This window comes from Ipomoea triloba, chromosome 13 (assembly GCF_003576645.1).
Source record: "Ipomoea triloba cultivar NCNSP0323 chromosome 13, ASM357664v1".
NCBI lineage: Eukaryota > Viridiplantae > Streptophyta > Magnoliopsida > Solanales > Convolvulaceae > Ipomoea > Ipomoea triloba.
The window spans coordinates 513,557-531,321 of record NC_044928.1 but is presented as its reverse complement, the minus strand read 5'-3'; the positions used below and the strand labels follow the sequence as shown (position 1 = coordinate 531,321).

General features: G+C 35.2%; 2 protein-coding genes and 2 long non-coding RNA genes across 4 annotated transcripts in view; all 4 read right to left on the bottom strand.

Moving 5' to 3' along the window:
- LOC116001670 (ricin B-like lectin R40C1) overlaps window positions 1–3,506 on the bottom strand; it is a 17,452-nt gene extending 13,946 nt beyond the window's left edge. Inside the window, exon 1 of the mRNA XM_031241572.1 lies at window positions 2,964–3,506. Coding sequence (XP_031097432.1) covers window positions 2,964–3,422 — 459 coding nt within the window. The 5' untranslated portion in view covers window positions 3,423–3,506. The remainder of the gene's footprint in view (window positions 1–2,963) is intronic.
- Window positions 3,507–5,481: 1,975 nt separating this feature from the next.
- On the bottom strand, window positions 5,482–6,279 carry LOC116001510. Its single transcript, XR_004094237.1, has 2 exons — window positions 6,176–6,279; window positions 5,482–5,908 (listed from the first exon to the last, which is right to left on the bottom strand). It is a non-coding gene; the product is annotated as an uncharacterized LOC116001510 (long non-coding RNA).
- Window positions 6,280–14,426: 8,147 nt separating this feature from the next.
- LOC116003002 (ricin B-like lectin R40C1) lies at window positions 14,427–15,196 on the bottom strand. Its single transcript, XM_031243186.1, has one exon. It carries the CDS (start codon window positions 15,099–15,101, stop codon window positions 14,511–14,513), a length of 591 nt encoding a protein of 196 aa, XP_031099046.1. The 5' UTR covers window positions 15,102–15,196; the 3' UTR covers window positions 14,427–14,510.
- A 1,402-nt stretch (window positions 15,197–16,598) lies between these two features.
- On the bottom strand, window positions 16,599–17,398 carry LOC116003096. The gene is made up of 2 exons (XR_004094617.1): window positions 17,299–17,398; window positions 16,599–17,031 (listed from the first exon to the last, which is right to left on the bottom strand). It is a non-coding gene; the product is annotated as an uncharacterized LOC116003096 (long non-coding RNA).
- Window positions 17,399–17,765: the final 367 nt, after the last annotated feature.

The following is a 17,765-nucleotide window of genomic DNA, read 5'->3' as shown; positions in this document are numbered from 1 at the left end:
TAGTCTAACCCGCCCGATAAGCCCGACAACCCGAAGGTTAGGGTTAGGGCTAACCCGAATCCGAGATTAAAATAATAATTAACCGACAACCCGAACCCGATAAGTCCGACAACCCGACAGGGCTAGCCTGAAACCGATAGGGCTGGCCCGATTGACATCCCTATGCGTGAGTTGTTGAAACTTAAGGTGCGCCATTTTAAAACTTTAAGTGCGTGGTTTGTGTACTTATGGTGCGTCGGCCTAAAGTTTTAGATGCGCGTGGTTTGTGTTTTTAATGTGCTTTGTTTGTGTGCTTAAGATGTGTGATTTGTGTACTTAAAGTGCGCTATTGTAATGCTTAAGGTGCGTAACCGCACAACTGCACGGGAACCTTCCCCGCAGCTGAATCTTTCCCTATATAAAGTAAACACAAGATTAATTTTATAATGTTTTAGGATTTTAGTAAAGTAAACATAAGATTAATTTTATAATTATTGTAAACTTTTAATTTTGTAATATTTATAAATAAAACTGACCTCACCTTTTTTTTTTCTCTTATTATTCATTCACTCTCAACCGTTGATCTACCCAATTGTAAGTTTGTCTCCACATTTATTTTTTTGGGTTAAATGATCAAACTTTATTTTACTTTTTACATCTGACACTATTCTCATGGGATCTGCCTAACAAGAAAAAGTAGTGATGTTTAATTTTGAGTCATTTCCATTTTTGGTCCTACTGTTATTGGAGCATTGCCAATTTTAGTCCACTTCATTAATTTTTGCCACATTGTGACCAGTCTTATTTAGTCATTGCCACTTTTAGTCCACCGTTAAGATTTTCGTCGAATTGCCGTCCAAAATAGGAGTATTTTTGGTCTTTTCATGCTTTGGTCGTCTCCTTGACCCTTTGTAGTAATTTTCGTCAAATTGCCGTCCAAAATAGGAGTATTTTTGGTCTTTTCATGCTTTGGTCGTCTCCTTGACCCTTTGTAGTAATTTTCCTTACACATTTTCATCCATTGAAGAGATCCGGCGAAAACCATGTAAGCCACATTACAAAGCCATGACTTTCGCCGGACCTTTTCATTGGATGAAAATCTGTAAGGGAAACCACTACAAAGGGTAAAGAAGATGATCAAAGCATGAAAAGATCAAAATACACTTGTTTTGGACGGCTATTTGACGAAAATTTTAACCGTGGACTAAAAGTGTCAATGACTAAATAAGACTGGCCACAATGTGACAAAAATTAATAAAGTGGACTAAAATTGACAATGGCCAATAACAGTAGGACCAAAAATGAAAATGACTCTTTAATTTTCAATTTAAATAACATCCAAAATAAATTTAGAACAAAAAGAACATCATCACTATGATAGCTTGATTATGTAATTAACTTGATTAAATTGACCAGTTCATTGAATGACTGCTTCTGTTGATTTTTCAGACATCGTTGAGCCAGCCTGCCTTATCTCCTATGATGTTGTCCATGATGTTTTATTTGCTAAGAATTAATTATGACTAAATTATTTTACCTTCGTTTTCTTTTACGTTGGAAAATTTAAACAAAACAAATATTTATTACTACACTAATTTATTACTACACTCAAAGTTATACATAGCTAATAGCAAATTGAAACATGGCACCAAGGTGATGACCAAGTTGGTTTAGCACAATATTTATTGAGCAATGATTTGGAGAGTCCGAGTCATGCATCCTACTATTGAAATATATTACTTTAACTATTACTGATATTGATAAGGAATATATCCTGAGTATACCACCCTACGTATATTGTACCTATGTTCGGTATACAGTACGAGTATTGGGCCTGCTTATAGGGCTTTGGTCCTTCATTTTAGGGGACTTTTGCTCTCTCTTTTTAGAATACTCAAGAAGCTGTTCTCTCCCCTCTCTCTAGACTATTGAAACCCAATGAATAAAATGACTTCTTTGGGCTAAATTCTCCCCTTTACTCTACATTACTACATATATTGCTATACACTTGATTGCATGGATGAATTAATCCATATAAGATACAACTATGAAATTAATTATACACGTACACAATTAAAAATTTAACAACTATGAAATTAATTATACACGTACACAATTAAAAATTTAAAATACACACAGCTGTTAGAAATAATTTATTCCTAATGTTGATTCATATAATGTAGGTGTCACGCTTATATGAATTAAGTGGAGGTTGTTAAAAAATTTATTCCTAACATTGATTCATATAATAAATGTTGTAATTCCATTAGGTACTCACGATGATGATTAGCGATGTATAAAGGCGGAATTACTAGGTAAAAAATTTCTTACCTCTCATTTTGTTAAAATATAAGGGTTAAAAGATGTATCTTAAAAAAATGTTATGAGTTCTTTTAAGAATATTGCCTTTTCTAGGTGCCTTTAAGAAATACCGCCACTAATATTTAACTATTTAAGCAACATTTGGGACAGTAATCTCGCAAGGGTTTTTCTCATCATATCTTTTACAAACCTAGGGGAACTCTTCTCCATATCATGCATCAGGAGGTGATTAAGGTACACATATCAGAGAGAGAGGTGAAACATTTTTTATTTAATCAAATTAGAGATTACATCTCCAATGAAATCAAGTAAGTTTTGTCTTTATTTATGCTTTAATTGAAAAATTCATGATCATGAACATTATTTAGTTGATTGATTTGATTTATGTGCGGTTCATTGTTATTTGTACTTCTGAATTCAAGTAGAGCGCATAAATGTTTGATTAACAACAACTATGGTTTATAGGTCAACGGTCAGGGTTTGTAGCAACATTTATTTTGTGGTATGAAAATAAATGAGGGAGATGATCAATAGGGAATGATCTTCCAACGTTGGTTGTCTCCTCCATTCCATTCCCACAGACCAATGGCAGTCCCATGTTGGACTCCCCCACGTTCTTTGGTAGCGCCGAATGCATCCATGTTCATGCCAATGTTGTTCACCATCCTAATTGCTTTATACTCGCCATTATCATCCTTGATACAAGCTTCACTCCACAATATGGAATGATCAACCCCATCATCATTAGGCTCATACTTCATTAGCTGTACTGGTTGAGCCCCCCGACTGCCGTGCTGGATGGCTTCCATGGTGGCTTTGTTCACCAGAGCAAAGCTGGGTAAGCCTATTGAATCCTTAACCTGGGTTCCCAACTTGTGTTCCTTGTACCAGTGCTGTCGAGGGTCGGAAGGATTGGATGGGGCGAGAATGACCTTGTTGTCACGGATGGTTAGTGCGTATTTGTGGTCTGCTCGGCAGTAAACCTGATAGGTAGGTTTCGCTTGACGATCTTGGTCATGATGATAGTAGTGGTGGTGCTGGTGTTGGTGGTACTGGTAATTGCGTTCATCTGTAGTGATGGTGGTGGTGATCTCGGAATGATCAATCGGGACTAGCGACATTTTGGAGCAGTATGCTATTGATGTCTAAGAATTTCAAAACTTTCCTTATTTGGTCCTGGATTTTCACTCTCAATTACCCCTGGTATGGATTACGGATGCATGGGAACCAAATGAGGGCCAAGGTGTGCTTTAATACTAAGATGAGTTTTTGAATTATTATTTTCTTGCTTAGATGGTTTTGGTATGTGTCTTTTTTAGGGAAGAGTTTTGGTATCTCACTTGGTTGGGCAAGAGTTTTGGTATCCTTAATTACAATGCTTCTGATGGATATGGAACAAAGCAAATCAACCCAATGGAACGAACGCGACCAACCTTGGAGACCCGGTGCCAAGACTAGTGCTCGACCCCAGTGGACGAGACCGAGCCCAAAACCGACCCTTGGCCGAGCCTTGTACTCGGCCATTAAGGTCAAGTCGGGTGCTCGGCCTCGGCCGGTGAGGTGTGGTGCATGGTCAAAATCGATTATAACCTCCTATCTGTTTCTCGTGGAGTAGTTAGGAGCAAGTTTGGTATTCATTGTTGCTAATTATATTGTCTCTTTGGACAACATTCACTCTCTTGTAATAGCATACTCATCAAGTCTCAATACAAACTTTGTCTTTGAGACACATATTCTTGTCTTTATATTCTTTATCTTTGTCTTTTACATATTCATTTAATTATATGGTTATTTGAGTTGGGCTATCCGGATCAATTTAATTCATTGGCTTCTTTAATTTGGAACATTTTTTGTTTGTTTGTTTAATTTGTTGATGTTGTTTTGTTGTTATTTATTTATTTATATATTTAATGTAATGTTATGAGATTTACTTAAATTTACTTGGATAAAATGTCTTTAGTTATAATTGATTACAAGTATATGTCTTATTGATGGAGTAGATCTAGTGATGCCAAACAGGCGAACTTGTTCGGTTAGGGTGTATTTTTTTTTTGTCAGGTTTAAAATTCTTGACCCTAATTCTAAAACATCGGGATGTCAATATGCGGACTCAGCAAAACTTTTGACGTTTTCAAATTAATATTCTAAACTTTCAATTTTAATAAACTAGTGCATTTATACCAATAAATAAACTTATAATCATTAATTAAGTCAATCTAAATCTCAATTTTCAAATTCTAACTAAAAATTAGTAATATATTTACACTATAATACAATAATTATAATAATTTATTTATTTTCATAAATTTTTTTATTTAATTTTGTACACTAATAAAGAGTTAATGTCATAAGAGGTCCTCAAGTATAGTGGGTTTTCCATGTTTAGTCCTAAGCTTTCAAGTTAATCACTCGTGGTTCTTCAACTTTCAAATTTAAGCCATCGTGGTCCTTCTGTTAGTTTTAACCCTTTAGGTCATGTAAAGTAAGGACAAAGTCGTCATTTAAAAAGGACCATGGTTGGTTAATATTTGAACAAATATGTTTTTTTTTTGTTTTTTTTTTATTTGTTCATAGCTACTTTCTGAACAAAATGAAGCACTTTTTGAGTACTATTACAATGTAATATTTGTTCATAGCTACTTTCTGAACAGAATGAAACACAAGGAGCCAATATCGCATATACTGAGGCTCGAACCCACTCCCTCCCATGTGGGGTGCAACTGGGTGCCACTAGACCACAAGGTCTTTGGCAGGGTCACAACTAATTAAAATTTAAAAGTTGAATTGAAGTACTATAGGTGGTTAACTTGAAAGTTGAAGGATCATGAGTTCGCGTTTAACTTAAAATTTTAGAACTAAACGTTGCAAACTACCATACTCAGAGGATCCATATGACATTAACTCTAGTAATAAATTTCTTAATATATTTATTAAAATTTCATTTAAAAATATAATAAAAATACTAAAGATAAACTTACATATATACTTCATGTATACTTTGCTCCACATTACATTTGAAATAAAGAATAGTCTTATCAAGGTTTTTTTACTCTAACTCTAATATTTATTAACTCGCATTTTGTAATAATATTTATCCTTTTATTCTAAATTAAGTACGATAAAGTTCAGAAAGTATGATTTCCTATGTGCCAAAACAACATTCAACTTTGCAAATACTAATAAACACCCCAAACACACGTAATATATATATATCCAACATACAAGCTAAGCATACAACACACATTAATTAAAATACCTCGCATTTGTTAGGACAACATTTGTTGCTGTGACAAAATGACTAGAGCCATTTGTAGCAACATTTATTTCATATTATATATATGATAGATTGAGATTTGTGTGACGCATAATTTTTTTGGCATGAAAACAGTGCATCATACAAATATTTCCATTTAACACTTATAGTAACAGTAACATGTCTTGTACTGACAGTACCACTTGTAGCCACCCTTGCTTTTGCACCACCCACCACAGTACCCTGAGCAACCTCCATTCCAAGAGTTGTGATAAACACATATTCTACCACCATCGCCACCACCTCCTTCACCGCCACCGCCACCCCCACGGTGTGCTTCAACCATATGAGTTTCTGCATTCATATTATTCCGCAACAACGTCAATAAGCATATCATGGCTAACCATGACACTCACATTCATTTTATTAATTATTTTGAGTGACAAGGAAAATTCGCAGTTACTACCCGATGTGTGCCGGATTAAATTACGTGTTGTGATCTTAGTCGGCGAAGGACCACAAAGAAGTTAAACAGTCTAGCTCACTCATAATTGACCATTTGGCAGATTAAAAAAAATATAAAAACTGTATTGAAAAAAGAATTAGAGATAGAATACCCACCATGTGATGCAACGAGGATTAAGCAAAAGAGGATAGCAACAAAGGTTACTTTGTTAAATTGTGTAAGACCCATTTTTCTTCTTTGTTACGTTTCTTCTTTGTTTTTGTGTTTGTTTGAGAAAATTTAGGTCATGAAGAGGGTATTTATAGGAAAATCAAATGGATTTGCAAAGATTGTGTTGAATGGATCAAATATATAGTTTTTAAATGTTTTGTCATTATGAAAGTGGCAGCATATAGCAGGCTTGGCACTATAGCTGGCAGAGGAAGTCCGGCTGTATGTATTTTATTTGGATTTTAATACATTTACTCTCAAATCTTACACCTCAATTTTACTCTTTGATGTAACGAATTTTGATAAGTTATTTTTCATGTGGATTCTAATACCGTGTCAACATCAAGATGTTGTGTGTGAGAGTAAAAATTGGGTGTTTAAAATGAGAGTACACTTCTATTACCAAATTTTATTCTCTCAATTTATTCTCTGATATGACTGGACACTAATAAATTATTATTTTTTATTTGAGTCCCATTACAAGTGTCTATATAAAAATTTTATGTATGAGAAAAAAAAGTTAAGAGTAAAAAATAAGAGTACATATAATAGTTTTTTTCTTTTTGATTTATAAGTCATTGAAAATACTTTTTTATTTTAGATGTATAGGTTGAGATTTGTGAGATGAATTATTTTTTGCGGCATGAAAATAGTGCATCATACAAATATTTTCATTTAACACTTATGGTAACAATTACATGCCTGTTGCTAACAGTACCACTTGTAGCCACCCTTGCTTTTGCACCACCGCCACAGTGTCCTTAGCAACCTGCCAACCTCTATTCCAAGAATTGTGTGAAACACATCCGCCACCGCCACCCCCACTGCGTGCTTCAACCATATGTGTTTCTGCATTCATATTATTCCGCAACAACGTCAATCATGGCTACCATGACACTCATATTCATTTTATTAATTATTTTAAGTGACTAGGAAAATTCGTAGCCACTACCCGACGATAGTGTGACGGAATAAACCACGTCTTGTGATCCTAGTTGGCGAAGGACCACAAGAATGTTAAATTGTCTAGCTGGCTTGACCATTTGACAGATTAAAAAGTATGAAGATTGTATTGAAAAAAAAATTAGAGATTGAATACGCACCATATGATGCAATGAGGATGAAGCAAAAGAGGATAGCAACAAAGGTCACTTTGTTAAATTGTGTAAGACCCATTCTTCTTTGTTTTTTTGTGTTTGTTTGAGAAAATTTAGGTCGTGAAGAGGGTATTTATAGGAAGATGAAATGGATTTGGGAAGATGTGTTGAATGGTTCAAATATATAGTTTTTAAATGTTTTGTCATTATGAAAGTGACTAGCAGGCTTGGCAGAGGAAGGCTTTTTTTTTTAGTGCTAATATATATGGCAGGGTTCACGTGCAAATGCTCTTCCAAGTGAAAAATAGAGTGAAATCTTAGCCGTTGATCTAATCAACTGCTCAGAAAAATTATTTTAAAAAAATGCGAACCAGAACGATGCATATATATGATTTTCTGTGGTGTTGTTTCAATTCAAAACCTTGGAAGCTCTTTCAAGAACGAGAACGATGCATATATAAGCTTTTTTATGAGTTAATTCCACTTTTGGTCCTAGACTTATTAGGGTTTGACACTTTTAGTCCACCATAAAACATTTTGCCACATTCTGACCATACTTATTAGATATTGGGCACTTTTAGTCCTTCGTTAGATTTCCCGTTTATCCCCGTCAAAATGAAGGGTGTTTTTGTCATTTCACATGTTTTTTTTTCTTCTCAGCCTTTATTTGTTCTTCTCACCGTCGGCAGAATTTTTGTTCTTTCCAGAAATTGTTCGAGATTCATCTCTGATTTAGATATATATATTGGTTTCGTAAAGTTTGGGTGGGTGGTATATTTTGCAGGTGGCGCAGCGCGAGGGGTGATGAAATTGGAATCGCATCATCCTTGTTCAGCCCACCTTCTGTGACTCCCATTAGAAGCAAAACCCACAAATTTCAAAATTTCAACAAATCAAAACCTCTGATTCCTTTTCCTCTCATTGGCGCATGAACTCCACCTCGATTTACTCCCGATCTCCATGCCGACGTCAGCCTCACCGATACTGCATCATCACAGCCGCATGGATGACCTGATCGGATGGCTGATGCATCATCACAGCCGCATGGATGACCTGATCGGATGGCTGAGATCCACCAACCCCGAGATTCATGACCTGATCGGATGGCTGAGATCCACCAACCCCGAGATTCATCTCAAGGCTCTTCGGGAGGTTAAGAAGCAGATAATCGGGAATCGAACTAAGAAGTTCTCGTTCCTCAAGCTCGGCGCCGTCCCTGCGGTAGTTTCGGTTTTTTCCTCGATCGCGTCCGCTCAGGTTGGTAGAGAAGTCCATGATTCGCTCGTAATTCGGTCGGCTGCTGCGATTGGGAGCTTTTCCTGCAATTTTGATGTGGGTGTTAAGGTTGTTCTCGAAGCCAGAGCTTTTCCCCTTGAAGGGTTGTAGTTTTCGTGGTAGATGGAAAGAAATAGGTGTTAAAACGGAAAGATTTCCGAGTATCGTTCTCAAAGGATGGCAAGGAGGGAATTTGAGCGGTAAGGGGATTAAGCACAAGTGTGTTTAGTGTTCGAAAGCTAACCCAAACATAGTAAGAAAATGCACATGAAACATCATGAAAATAAGGAACAAAACGTTGGAAACAATCAATTGGAAAGGAGGATTTGGACCTTGCAACTCATATAGGTATCCTTGATTTCCTAAGATATTAGGCTAGCAACACTTAGATTATGAAAATGAGACAAGGTCACCAACACCACCGCCACTCTCGTGGTCAATGGACTCACTCCTTAGACCGTAATGTCATCCTTGTGATCATTAGGCTAGAAGAGGCATTTTGTCAAACACGTTATGTGCCTCTTATCTTCCACTTCTCCCTTTTCTCAAAGGTGAGAGGGAAATGTGCTAGGCTAGGCTAAGGAGTAACCTTACTCTCGTAAGTGAGACTCCTTCTCCAAACATCTCTCATATAAGTTGATCATTCCCACACAAGAGTCAAAGAAGATCACCGTTCACACAATCAAACTAATAATCAAGCAATTGCAAAACCTAATTGATCAATTCAAAGCTCAAGAACATCCATACAACATTGCTCAATCCAAATCCACAAAGATCTACCTAATCATACTTGGAATTGAAAAAGCAAAAGGCAAAAGTAATGACAAGAAATTAAAAGGAAGACTTAGCTAGGAATTGAACTTTGAATTTGAACTTGAACTTGAAATTGAACTTTAATCTTGAACTTGAATGTAGATCACAATCTTGCACCAATGGAATTCTTCTCTAATTCTAATCTAAACTAAGAATTGCAATGTGGAGTGATTTGGGAGAGTTCTCTCTAGGCTAATCCTAGAGAGAGAAATATTCTAAAGTGATCTAAAACTGAAGTGTGATGGATCCCCTGCAAAATGGCTCAATTCCCCTTTTAAACATTGCAAAAACTACCCACTTTCGCGATGGACGCCCTGGTGGACGCGCGTCCACGGCGTTAGTTGCGTCCAGACTTCAACTTCTGCAAGTGTTCTGATGGACACATCAGACCTCTGTTCTGCTGTCAAACTTCTGCAAGCGATATTTCGGACGCAGGGGCGGACGCAGGCATGGACGCGCGGCTGGACGCGCGTCCACTGCGCGTCCACTGCAGTCCTGGCCTATTTTTTGCTCCAACTTTGGTTCGTTCTTCACTTATCTGAAATGTTGTCATTTCCTGCCCTTTTTGCACATCTTTTACCTACAAAACAATTAGCCAAGCATGGAACGGGGTCCAATGACAATAACAAGCATTCTAACGCAATTTAATGCTCAAATCAAACACAAAAGCAACGAATTGTGCACTAGACGATCCGATAATGACCTTATAAAGATGGCATCTTTTGCACTTATCACCCCTCCTCCTCCGCCTAATTTCTCATTCTTACGACAAGGTGGTTATGATATTTCTGCACCTTCATTTTTCTAACACTTCAAACTGTTTCCATCTTATTTTGTAGTTACAATCCTTCTTATCATTAAATCAAATCTTAATTCTGTAAACTTATGTTATGCCTTAGTACTGTTTCCATGTTATTTTGTAGTTATGTTCCCTCTTAGCATTAAATCAAATCTTAATACTGTAAAATTATGTTCTGCCTTAGTAAATTGAGCTAACTGAGAAGAACACGTGAAATGACAAAAACACCCTTCATTTTGACGGTGGATAAACGGGAAAGCTAGCGAAAGACTAAAAGTGTCCAATATCTAATAAGTATGGTCAGAATGTGGCAAAATTTTTTATGATGGACTAAAAGTGTCAAACCCCTAATAAGTCTAGGACCAAAAGTGGAATTAACTCCTTTTTTATACTTGTTCACTCTTTTTTCTTCATTCTTAAACTGCTACTCTTGAATGAATATATCCTTGCATATTTTAGATGTCAAAGTAATCATAATTATATTATTTCAAAGTAAGCATAATTCTGTGGTGTTGCTTATTTAAAAGAAAAAGTGTTTCAAACTGATGCACCTTAATATATAAAACTATACACCTTAAGTTATAAAATCATTTACCTTAAGGTATAAATAACGCACCTTAAGTTTAAAATGATGCATCTTAAACTAGAAATGTGACACAATATAAGTTTTAAATATACGCACCTTAAGGAGAAAAATAATGCATCTAATAAAACTTTAGACTGATGCACCTTAAAGTTTTAACAAAAAATGCACATTAGAAGAACTGACGCACCTTAAGAAGGAGAACGATGCACCTTAAGTTTGACCAGAATGCAAAAGACCAAATTATCACCACATTTTTTTAAATCTGTATTCAATATGGGCTGTTGATTTTGATTAAATCAATGATTGAGATTAAACCGCATCACCGCACCTGAAGCCTATCATTACATTTGAACCTAATATATATATATATATATATATATATATATATATATATATATATTATATGGATAGGTTTCAAATGAAAACAATCTCTCCCGTGAAAAGTAAAGACCAATCTCGATTGCTTAATTATTAGCAATTACAAATATTTTAGGGTTTAGTAAACTCAGTTTTAATTTTATAATTATTGTAAACTTTTAATTTTACAATATTTAAAAAAAAAAAACTAACCCCACCTTTTCCCCCCTTATTATTTAGTCACTCTCAACCGCTAATCTACCTAAATTTTAAGCTTATGTCTCCACGTTTATTTTTGGGTTAAGTGATCAAATTAAAATTTATTTATTCATTTTTTCATCTCACACTATTCTCATGGGATCTGCCTCTAACAAGAAAAAATAGTGCTGTTTAATTTTCAATTTAAATAACATCCAAAATAAATTTAAAACAAAAAGAACATCATGACTACGATAGCTTGATTATGTAACTTGATTAAATTGACCAATTCATTGTATGATTGCTTCTGTTGATTTTTTCAGACATCGTTGAGTCAGCCTTATCTCCTATGATGTTTTATACTAGTATTTGTTAATAATTAATTATGACTAAATTATTTTACCTTGGAAAATTATTTAAAGAAAACAAATAATTCAATTGTGCCGAGCAGTAAACCTGATAGGTATGTAGGCTTCGGCTGACGATCAGTGCTAGTGGTACTAATAATTGCATTTATCTGTAGTGATGGTGGTGGTGATCTTGAAATATTCAATCGGGACTAGCGGCATTTTGAAGCAGTATGCTATTGATGTTCAAGTTTCAAAACTTGCCTATTTTCGTCCATGATTTTGACTGTCAATTACCCCTGGTATATACGCTAGTTGGATTATGGATGCATGGGAACCGAATGAGGGCCAAGATGTGGTTTAATAGTATGATGAGTTCGTTCTCAAAAAAACAATAAAAAAAATAGTATGATGAGTTTTTGAATTATTATTTTCTTGCTTAGATGGTTTTGGTATGTTTGTTTTTTTGGGGAAGAGTTTTGGTATCTCACTTGGTTGGGCAAGAGTTTTGGTATCCTTAATTACAATGCTTTTGATGAATATATTATAAATGGAACGGAGCAAATCAACCAGATGGAGCGAACCCGATCAACCTTGGAGCCTTGGGGTCGAGCCTAGTGCTCAACTCCGATGGACGAGACCGAACCCAAAATCGGCACTTGGCCGAGCCCAGCGCTCAGCCATGGAGGTCAAGCCGGGTGCTTGGCCTCGGATCAGCCAGTGAGGTGTCGTGCACGGTCAAAATCAATTATAACCTCCCACACGTTTCTGGCAGAGTAGTTAAGAGCAAGTTGGGTATAAATTGTTGCTAATTGTCTCGTTAGGACATCATTCACTATCTAGCTTGTAATAGCATACTCATCAAGTCTCAATACAAACTTTGTCTCCGTGATCAATATTCTTGTCTTTATATTCATCATCTTTTCTTTTATATATTCATTATTTAATTATTGAGTTATTTGAGTTGGGCTACTCGGATCAATTTAACCCGTCGTCTTCTTTATTTTGGAACATTTTTTTTAAATGTAATGTTATGAGATTTAATTAAATTTACTTGGATAAAATGTGTTTAGTTATAATTGATTACAAGTATACGTTTTGTTGAAGAAGTAGATCTAGAGATGTCAATAGGGTCATTCTGTTCGGTTAGGGTTTATTTAATTTCTTTTTATAGAGTTTAAAATTCTTGGGCCTAATTCTAAAACATAAGGATGTCAGGTTTATCAGACGAATTGGAACTCAATAGAAACTTTTGACGTTTTCAAATTAACATTTTAAACTATCAATTTTAATAAACTAGTGTAGTATACAAATAAATATAAACTTATACATCATTAATTCAGTCAATCTAAAAAACCTCATTAATTCAGTCAATCTAAAAATTAGTAATATATTTACACTATAATACAATAATTATAATAATTTGTTTATTTTCCATGATTTATTTTCATAAAATTATTTTATTTAATTTTCTACAATAATAAAGAGTGAATGTCATATGAGGTCCTCCAAATATAGTGGTTTTGCCACGTTTAGTCCTAAGCTTTTAAGTTAACTATTCGTATTACTTCAATTTTCAAATTTTAACCCATCGTGGTCCTTCTGTTAGATTTAGCCCTTTAAGTCGTGTAATGTAAGGACAAATTTGTCCTTTCAAAAGGACCACAGTTGGTTAATATTTGAAAGTTGAAGGATCACAACTAGTTAAAATTTAAAAGTTGAAGTACGACGGGCGGTTAACTTGAAAGTTGAAGGATCACGAGTGTTTAACTTAAAAGTTTAGGACTAAACGTTGCAAACTACCCTGCATACTCAGAGAACCTAGATGACATTAACTCCAGTAATAAATTTCTTAATATATTTATTAAAATTTCGTTTAAAAATTGAATGAAAAAATACTGAAGATGAATTATATTATATATGTAAACTCCATGTATACTTTTTTCCATATTACTTGTGAGATAAAGAATAGCCTTAAGTGGCTTGGACTATCAGGCTAAGTCATCAGGGCCACGAAGCTTATCGAACTGATTTTTTTTATTGGACTAATTTTTCGACTCTAAGTCTAATATTTTTTTATTTTATCATGTCAACTCATCAAATTTGGACTAAAATAGACATTCCTAAGTACATCTATATATTCTAGGATTTCTAACCATCTCCGATCTCCATGGATGTAATAGTTGTTTTACCAGTTATGTTGTAAAAGCGTAGGATGAAATCAAAACTTATAATGTATGTAGGGAAATTTGTACAGGGAGTATTTTGTTTAGTTTTTGAAATGTTTAAACATTTGTAACTAACTCCACGAAACTTGGACAAATTTATTGAGTTAATCCATCGAATTCGAGTTAAGATTGATCGACCTCCCTAGTTAGGTGTTGGCAAGGGTTTTTCTTATCATATATTTTACAAACCCAAGGAAAGTCTTGGGATTAAGGTTTTCTGCTCTCCATATCATCAAGAGGTGATTATGGTGCACAGATCAGAGAGTCGAAACATTGTTTATTTAATCAAATTAGAGATTACAACTCCAATGGAATCAAGTAAGTTTTGTCTTTATTTATGCTTTAATTGAAAATCAATGACTTGTTTAGTTGATTGATTTGATTTATGTGCAGCTCATTATTATTTGTGCTTCCGCATTCAAGTTATAGCGCATAAATGTTTGATTAACTAACAACTAAGTGTATATAGGTCAAGGGCAGGGACAATATTTGTTGGTGTGAGAAATTAAAATGACTATAGCCATTTATTTGTAGCAACATTTATTTTGTGGTGTGAAAATAAATATAATGAGGAAGATGATCAAAAGGGAATGATCTTCCAACGTTGGTTGTCTCCTCCATTCCATTCCCACAAACCAATTGTAGTCCCATGTTGGACTCCCCCACGTTCTTTGGTAGCGCCGTATGCATCCATGTTCATGCCAATGTTGTTCACCATCCTAATTGCTTTATACTCGACATTATCATCCTTGATACAAGCTTCACTCCACAATATTGAATGATCGACACCATCATTAGCCTCATACTTCACTAGCTGTACTGGTTGAGCGCCTCCGCTGCAGTGCTGGATGGCTTCCATGGTGGCTTTGTTCACCAGAGCAAAGCTGGGTAAGCCTATTGCATCCTTAACCTGGGTTCCGAACTTGTGTTCCTTGTACCAGTGTTGACGAGGGTCGGAAGGATCGGATGGGGCGAGAATGACATTGTTGTCACGGATGGTGAGCGCATATTTGTGGTCTGTTCGGCAATAAACCTGATAGGTAGGTTTCGCCTGACGATCTTGGTCGTGATGATAGTAGTGGTGGTGTCGATGTTGGTGGTACTGGTAATTGCGTTCATCTGTAGTGATGATGGTGGCGATCTCAGAATGATCAATCGGGACTAGCGACATTTTGGAGCAGTATATTATTGATGGTTAAGTTTCAAAACTTGCCTATTTTCGTCCTAGATTTTCAATCTCAATTACCCTGGTATATACACTAGTTGGATTACGGATGCATGGGAACCAAATGAGGGCCAAGGTGTGCTTTAATACTAAGATGTGTGTTTGAATTATTATTTTCTTGCTTAGGTGGTTTTGGTAGCTCACTTAGTTGGGCAAGAGTTTTGGTATCTCACTTGGTTGGGCAAGAGTTTTGGTATCCTTAATTAGAATGCTTCTGATCGATATATTATAAATAGAACAGAGTAAATCAATCCGATGGAGCGAACCCGACCAACCTTGGAGTCTCGGTGTCAAGCCTACCCTGGTGGATGAGACCGAGCCCAAAACCGGCCCTTGGCTGAGCCCTGTACTCGGCCACCGAGGTCAAGCCATGTGCTCGGCCTCGGCCAGTGAGGTGTGGTGCATGGTCAAAATCGATTATAACTTCCCATCCGTTTCTCGCGGAGTAGTAATTAGGAGCAAGTTTGGTATAAATTGTTGCTAATTATATTATCTCGGTAGGACATCATTCACTCTCTTGTAATAGCATACTCATCAAGTCTGAATACAAACTTTGTCTTTGTGACACATATTCTTGTCTTTATATATATTCATTATCTTTGTCGTTTACATATTCATTTAATTATATGGTTATTTGAGTTAGGCTATCAAGGTCAATTTAATCTAATTTGGAACCTGTTTTTGTTTGTTCGTTGATGTTGTTTTGTTGTTATTTATTTATTTATATATTTAATGTAATGTTATGAGATTTACTTCAATTTACACAGTTGGTTAATATTTGAACATTGAAGGACCACAACTAGTTAAAATTGAAAAGTTGAAGTACTAGATCACAAGGTCTTCACATTTAAAAATTTAATAAAAAAGTTCTAACGATGAACTTACATATAAACTTCATGTATACTTTGTTTCACATTACTTGTGAAATAAAGAATAACCTTAACTGACTCGTGCTATTAGGCTAACTCGTCAACGCCATCAAGCTTATTTAGTTGATTTTTTATTGGGCTAAATTTTTTCGGCTCTAACTCTAATATTATTCGATTTTATTAGGTCAGCTCAAAAAATTTAGGCTAAAAAATTGATATTCCTATGTAGATCTATATATCGTAGGATTCTAACCATCTCCGATCTCCATGGATATAATAGTTGTTTTACAAGATGCAAAAGCGTCGGATGAAATAAAAACTTATAATGTAGGGAAATTTGTAGAGGTAGTATTTTGTTTAATTTTACAAATGTTTTAACATTTGTAACTAATTCATGAAATTTGCTGAAATTTTATAGAGCTAGTCCATTGATTTTGAGTTAAGATTGATCGACCTTCCTAATTAGGTGATCTCATTTTATAATAATATTTATCCATTTTCTCTAAATTAAGTACGATAAAGTTAGTATGATGTCCTATGTGCCAAAACAACATTCAACTTTGCAAATACTAAATACTCAAACACCCCAAACACACATAATATATATATTCAACATACAAGCTAAGTATACAATACATATTAATTAATTAAAATACCCCGCATTTGTTGGGACAACATTTGTTGCTGTGACAAAATGACTAGAGCCATTTGTAGCAACATTTATTTCATATTATGTATATGATAGATTGAGATTTGTGTGACGCATAATTTTTTTGGCATGAAAATAGTGCATCATACAAATATTTTCATTTAACACTTATAATAACAGTAACATGTCTTGTACTGACAATACCACTTGTAGCCACCCTTGCTTTTGCACCACCCACCACAGTACCCTGAGCAACCTCCATTCCAAGAGTTGTGATAAACACATATTCTACCGCCATCGCCACCACCTCCTTCACTGCCACCGCCACCCCCACGGTGTGCTTCAACCATATGAGTTTCTGCATTCATATTATTCCGCAACAACGTCAATAAGCATATCATGGCTAACCATGACACTCACATTCATTTTATTAATTATTTTGAGTGACAAGGAAAATTCGCGGTCACTACCCGATGTGTACCGGGGTAAACTACGTCTTGTGATCCTAGTCGGCGAAGGACCACAAAAAAGTTAAACAGTCTAACTCGCTCATAATTGACCATTTGACAGATTAAAAAAATATGAAAACTGTATTGAAAAAAAGAATTAGAGATCGAATACCCACCATGTGATGCAATGAGGATGAAGCAAAAGAGGATAGCAACAAAGGTCACTTTGTTATATTGTGTAAGACCCATTTTTCTTCTTTGTTACGTTTCTTCTTTGTTTTTGTGTTTGTTTGAGAAAATTTAGGTCATGAAGAGGGTATTTATAGGAAAATCAAATGGATTTACAAAGATGTGTTGAATTGATCAAATATATAGTTTTTAAATGTTTTGTCCTTATGAAAGTGGCAGCATATAGCAGGCTTGGCACTATAGCTTGCAGAGGAATGCCGGCTTTATGTATTTTATTTGGGTTTTATTATATCTACTCTTAAATCTTACTCTATCAATTTTACTTCTTGATGTAGCAGATTCTGATAAGTTATTTTTTCATGTGGGTCTTAATACCGCGTTAATTTCAAGATTTTGTGTGTGAGAATAAAAATGGGAAGTTTTAAGTGAGAGTTCATATAATATTTTTCATTTT

What these genes read in the sequence shown, in the direction of transcription:
- LOC116003002 (XM_031243186.1), bottom strand. Translation starts at nt 15,101, where the DNA reads ATGTCGCTAGTCCCGATTGATCATTCTGAGATCGCCACCATCATCACT.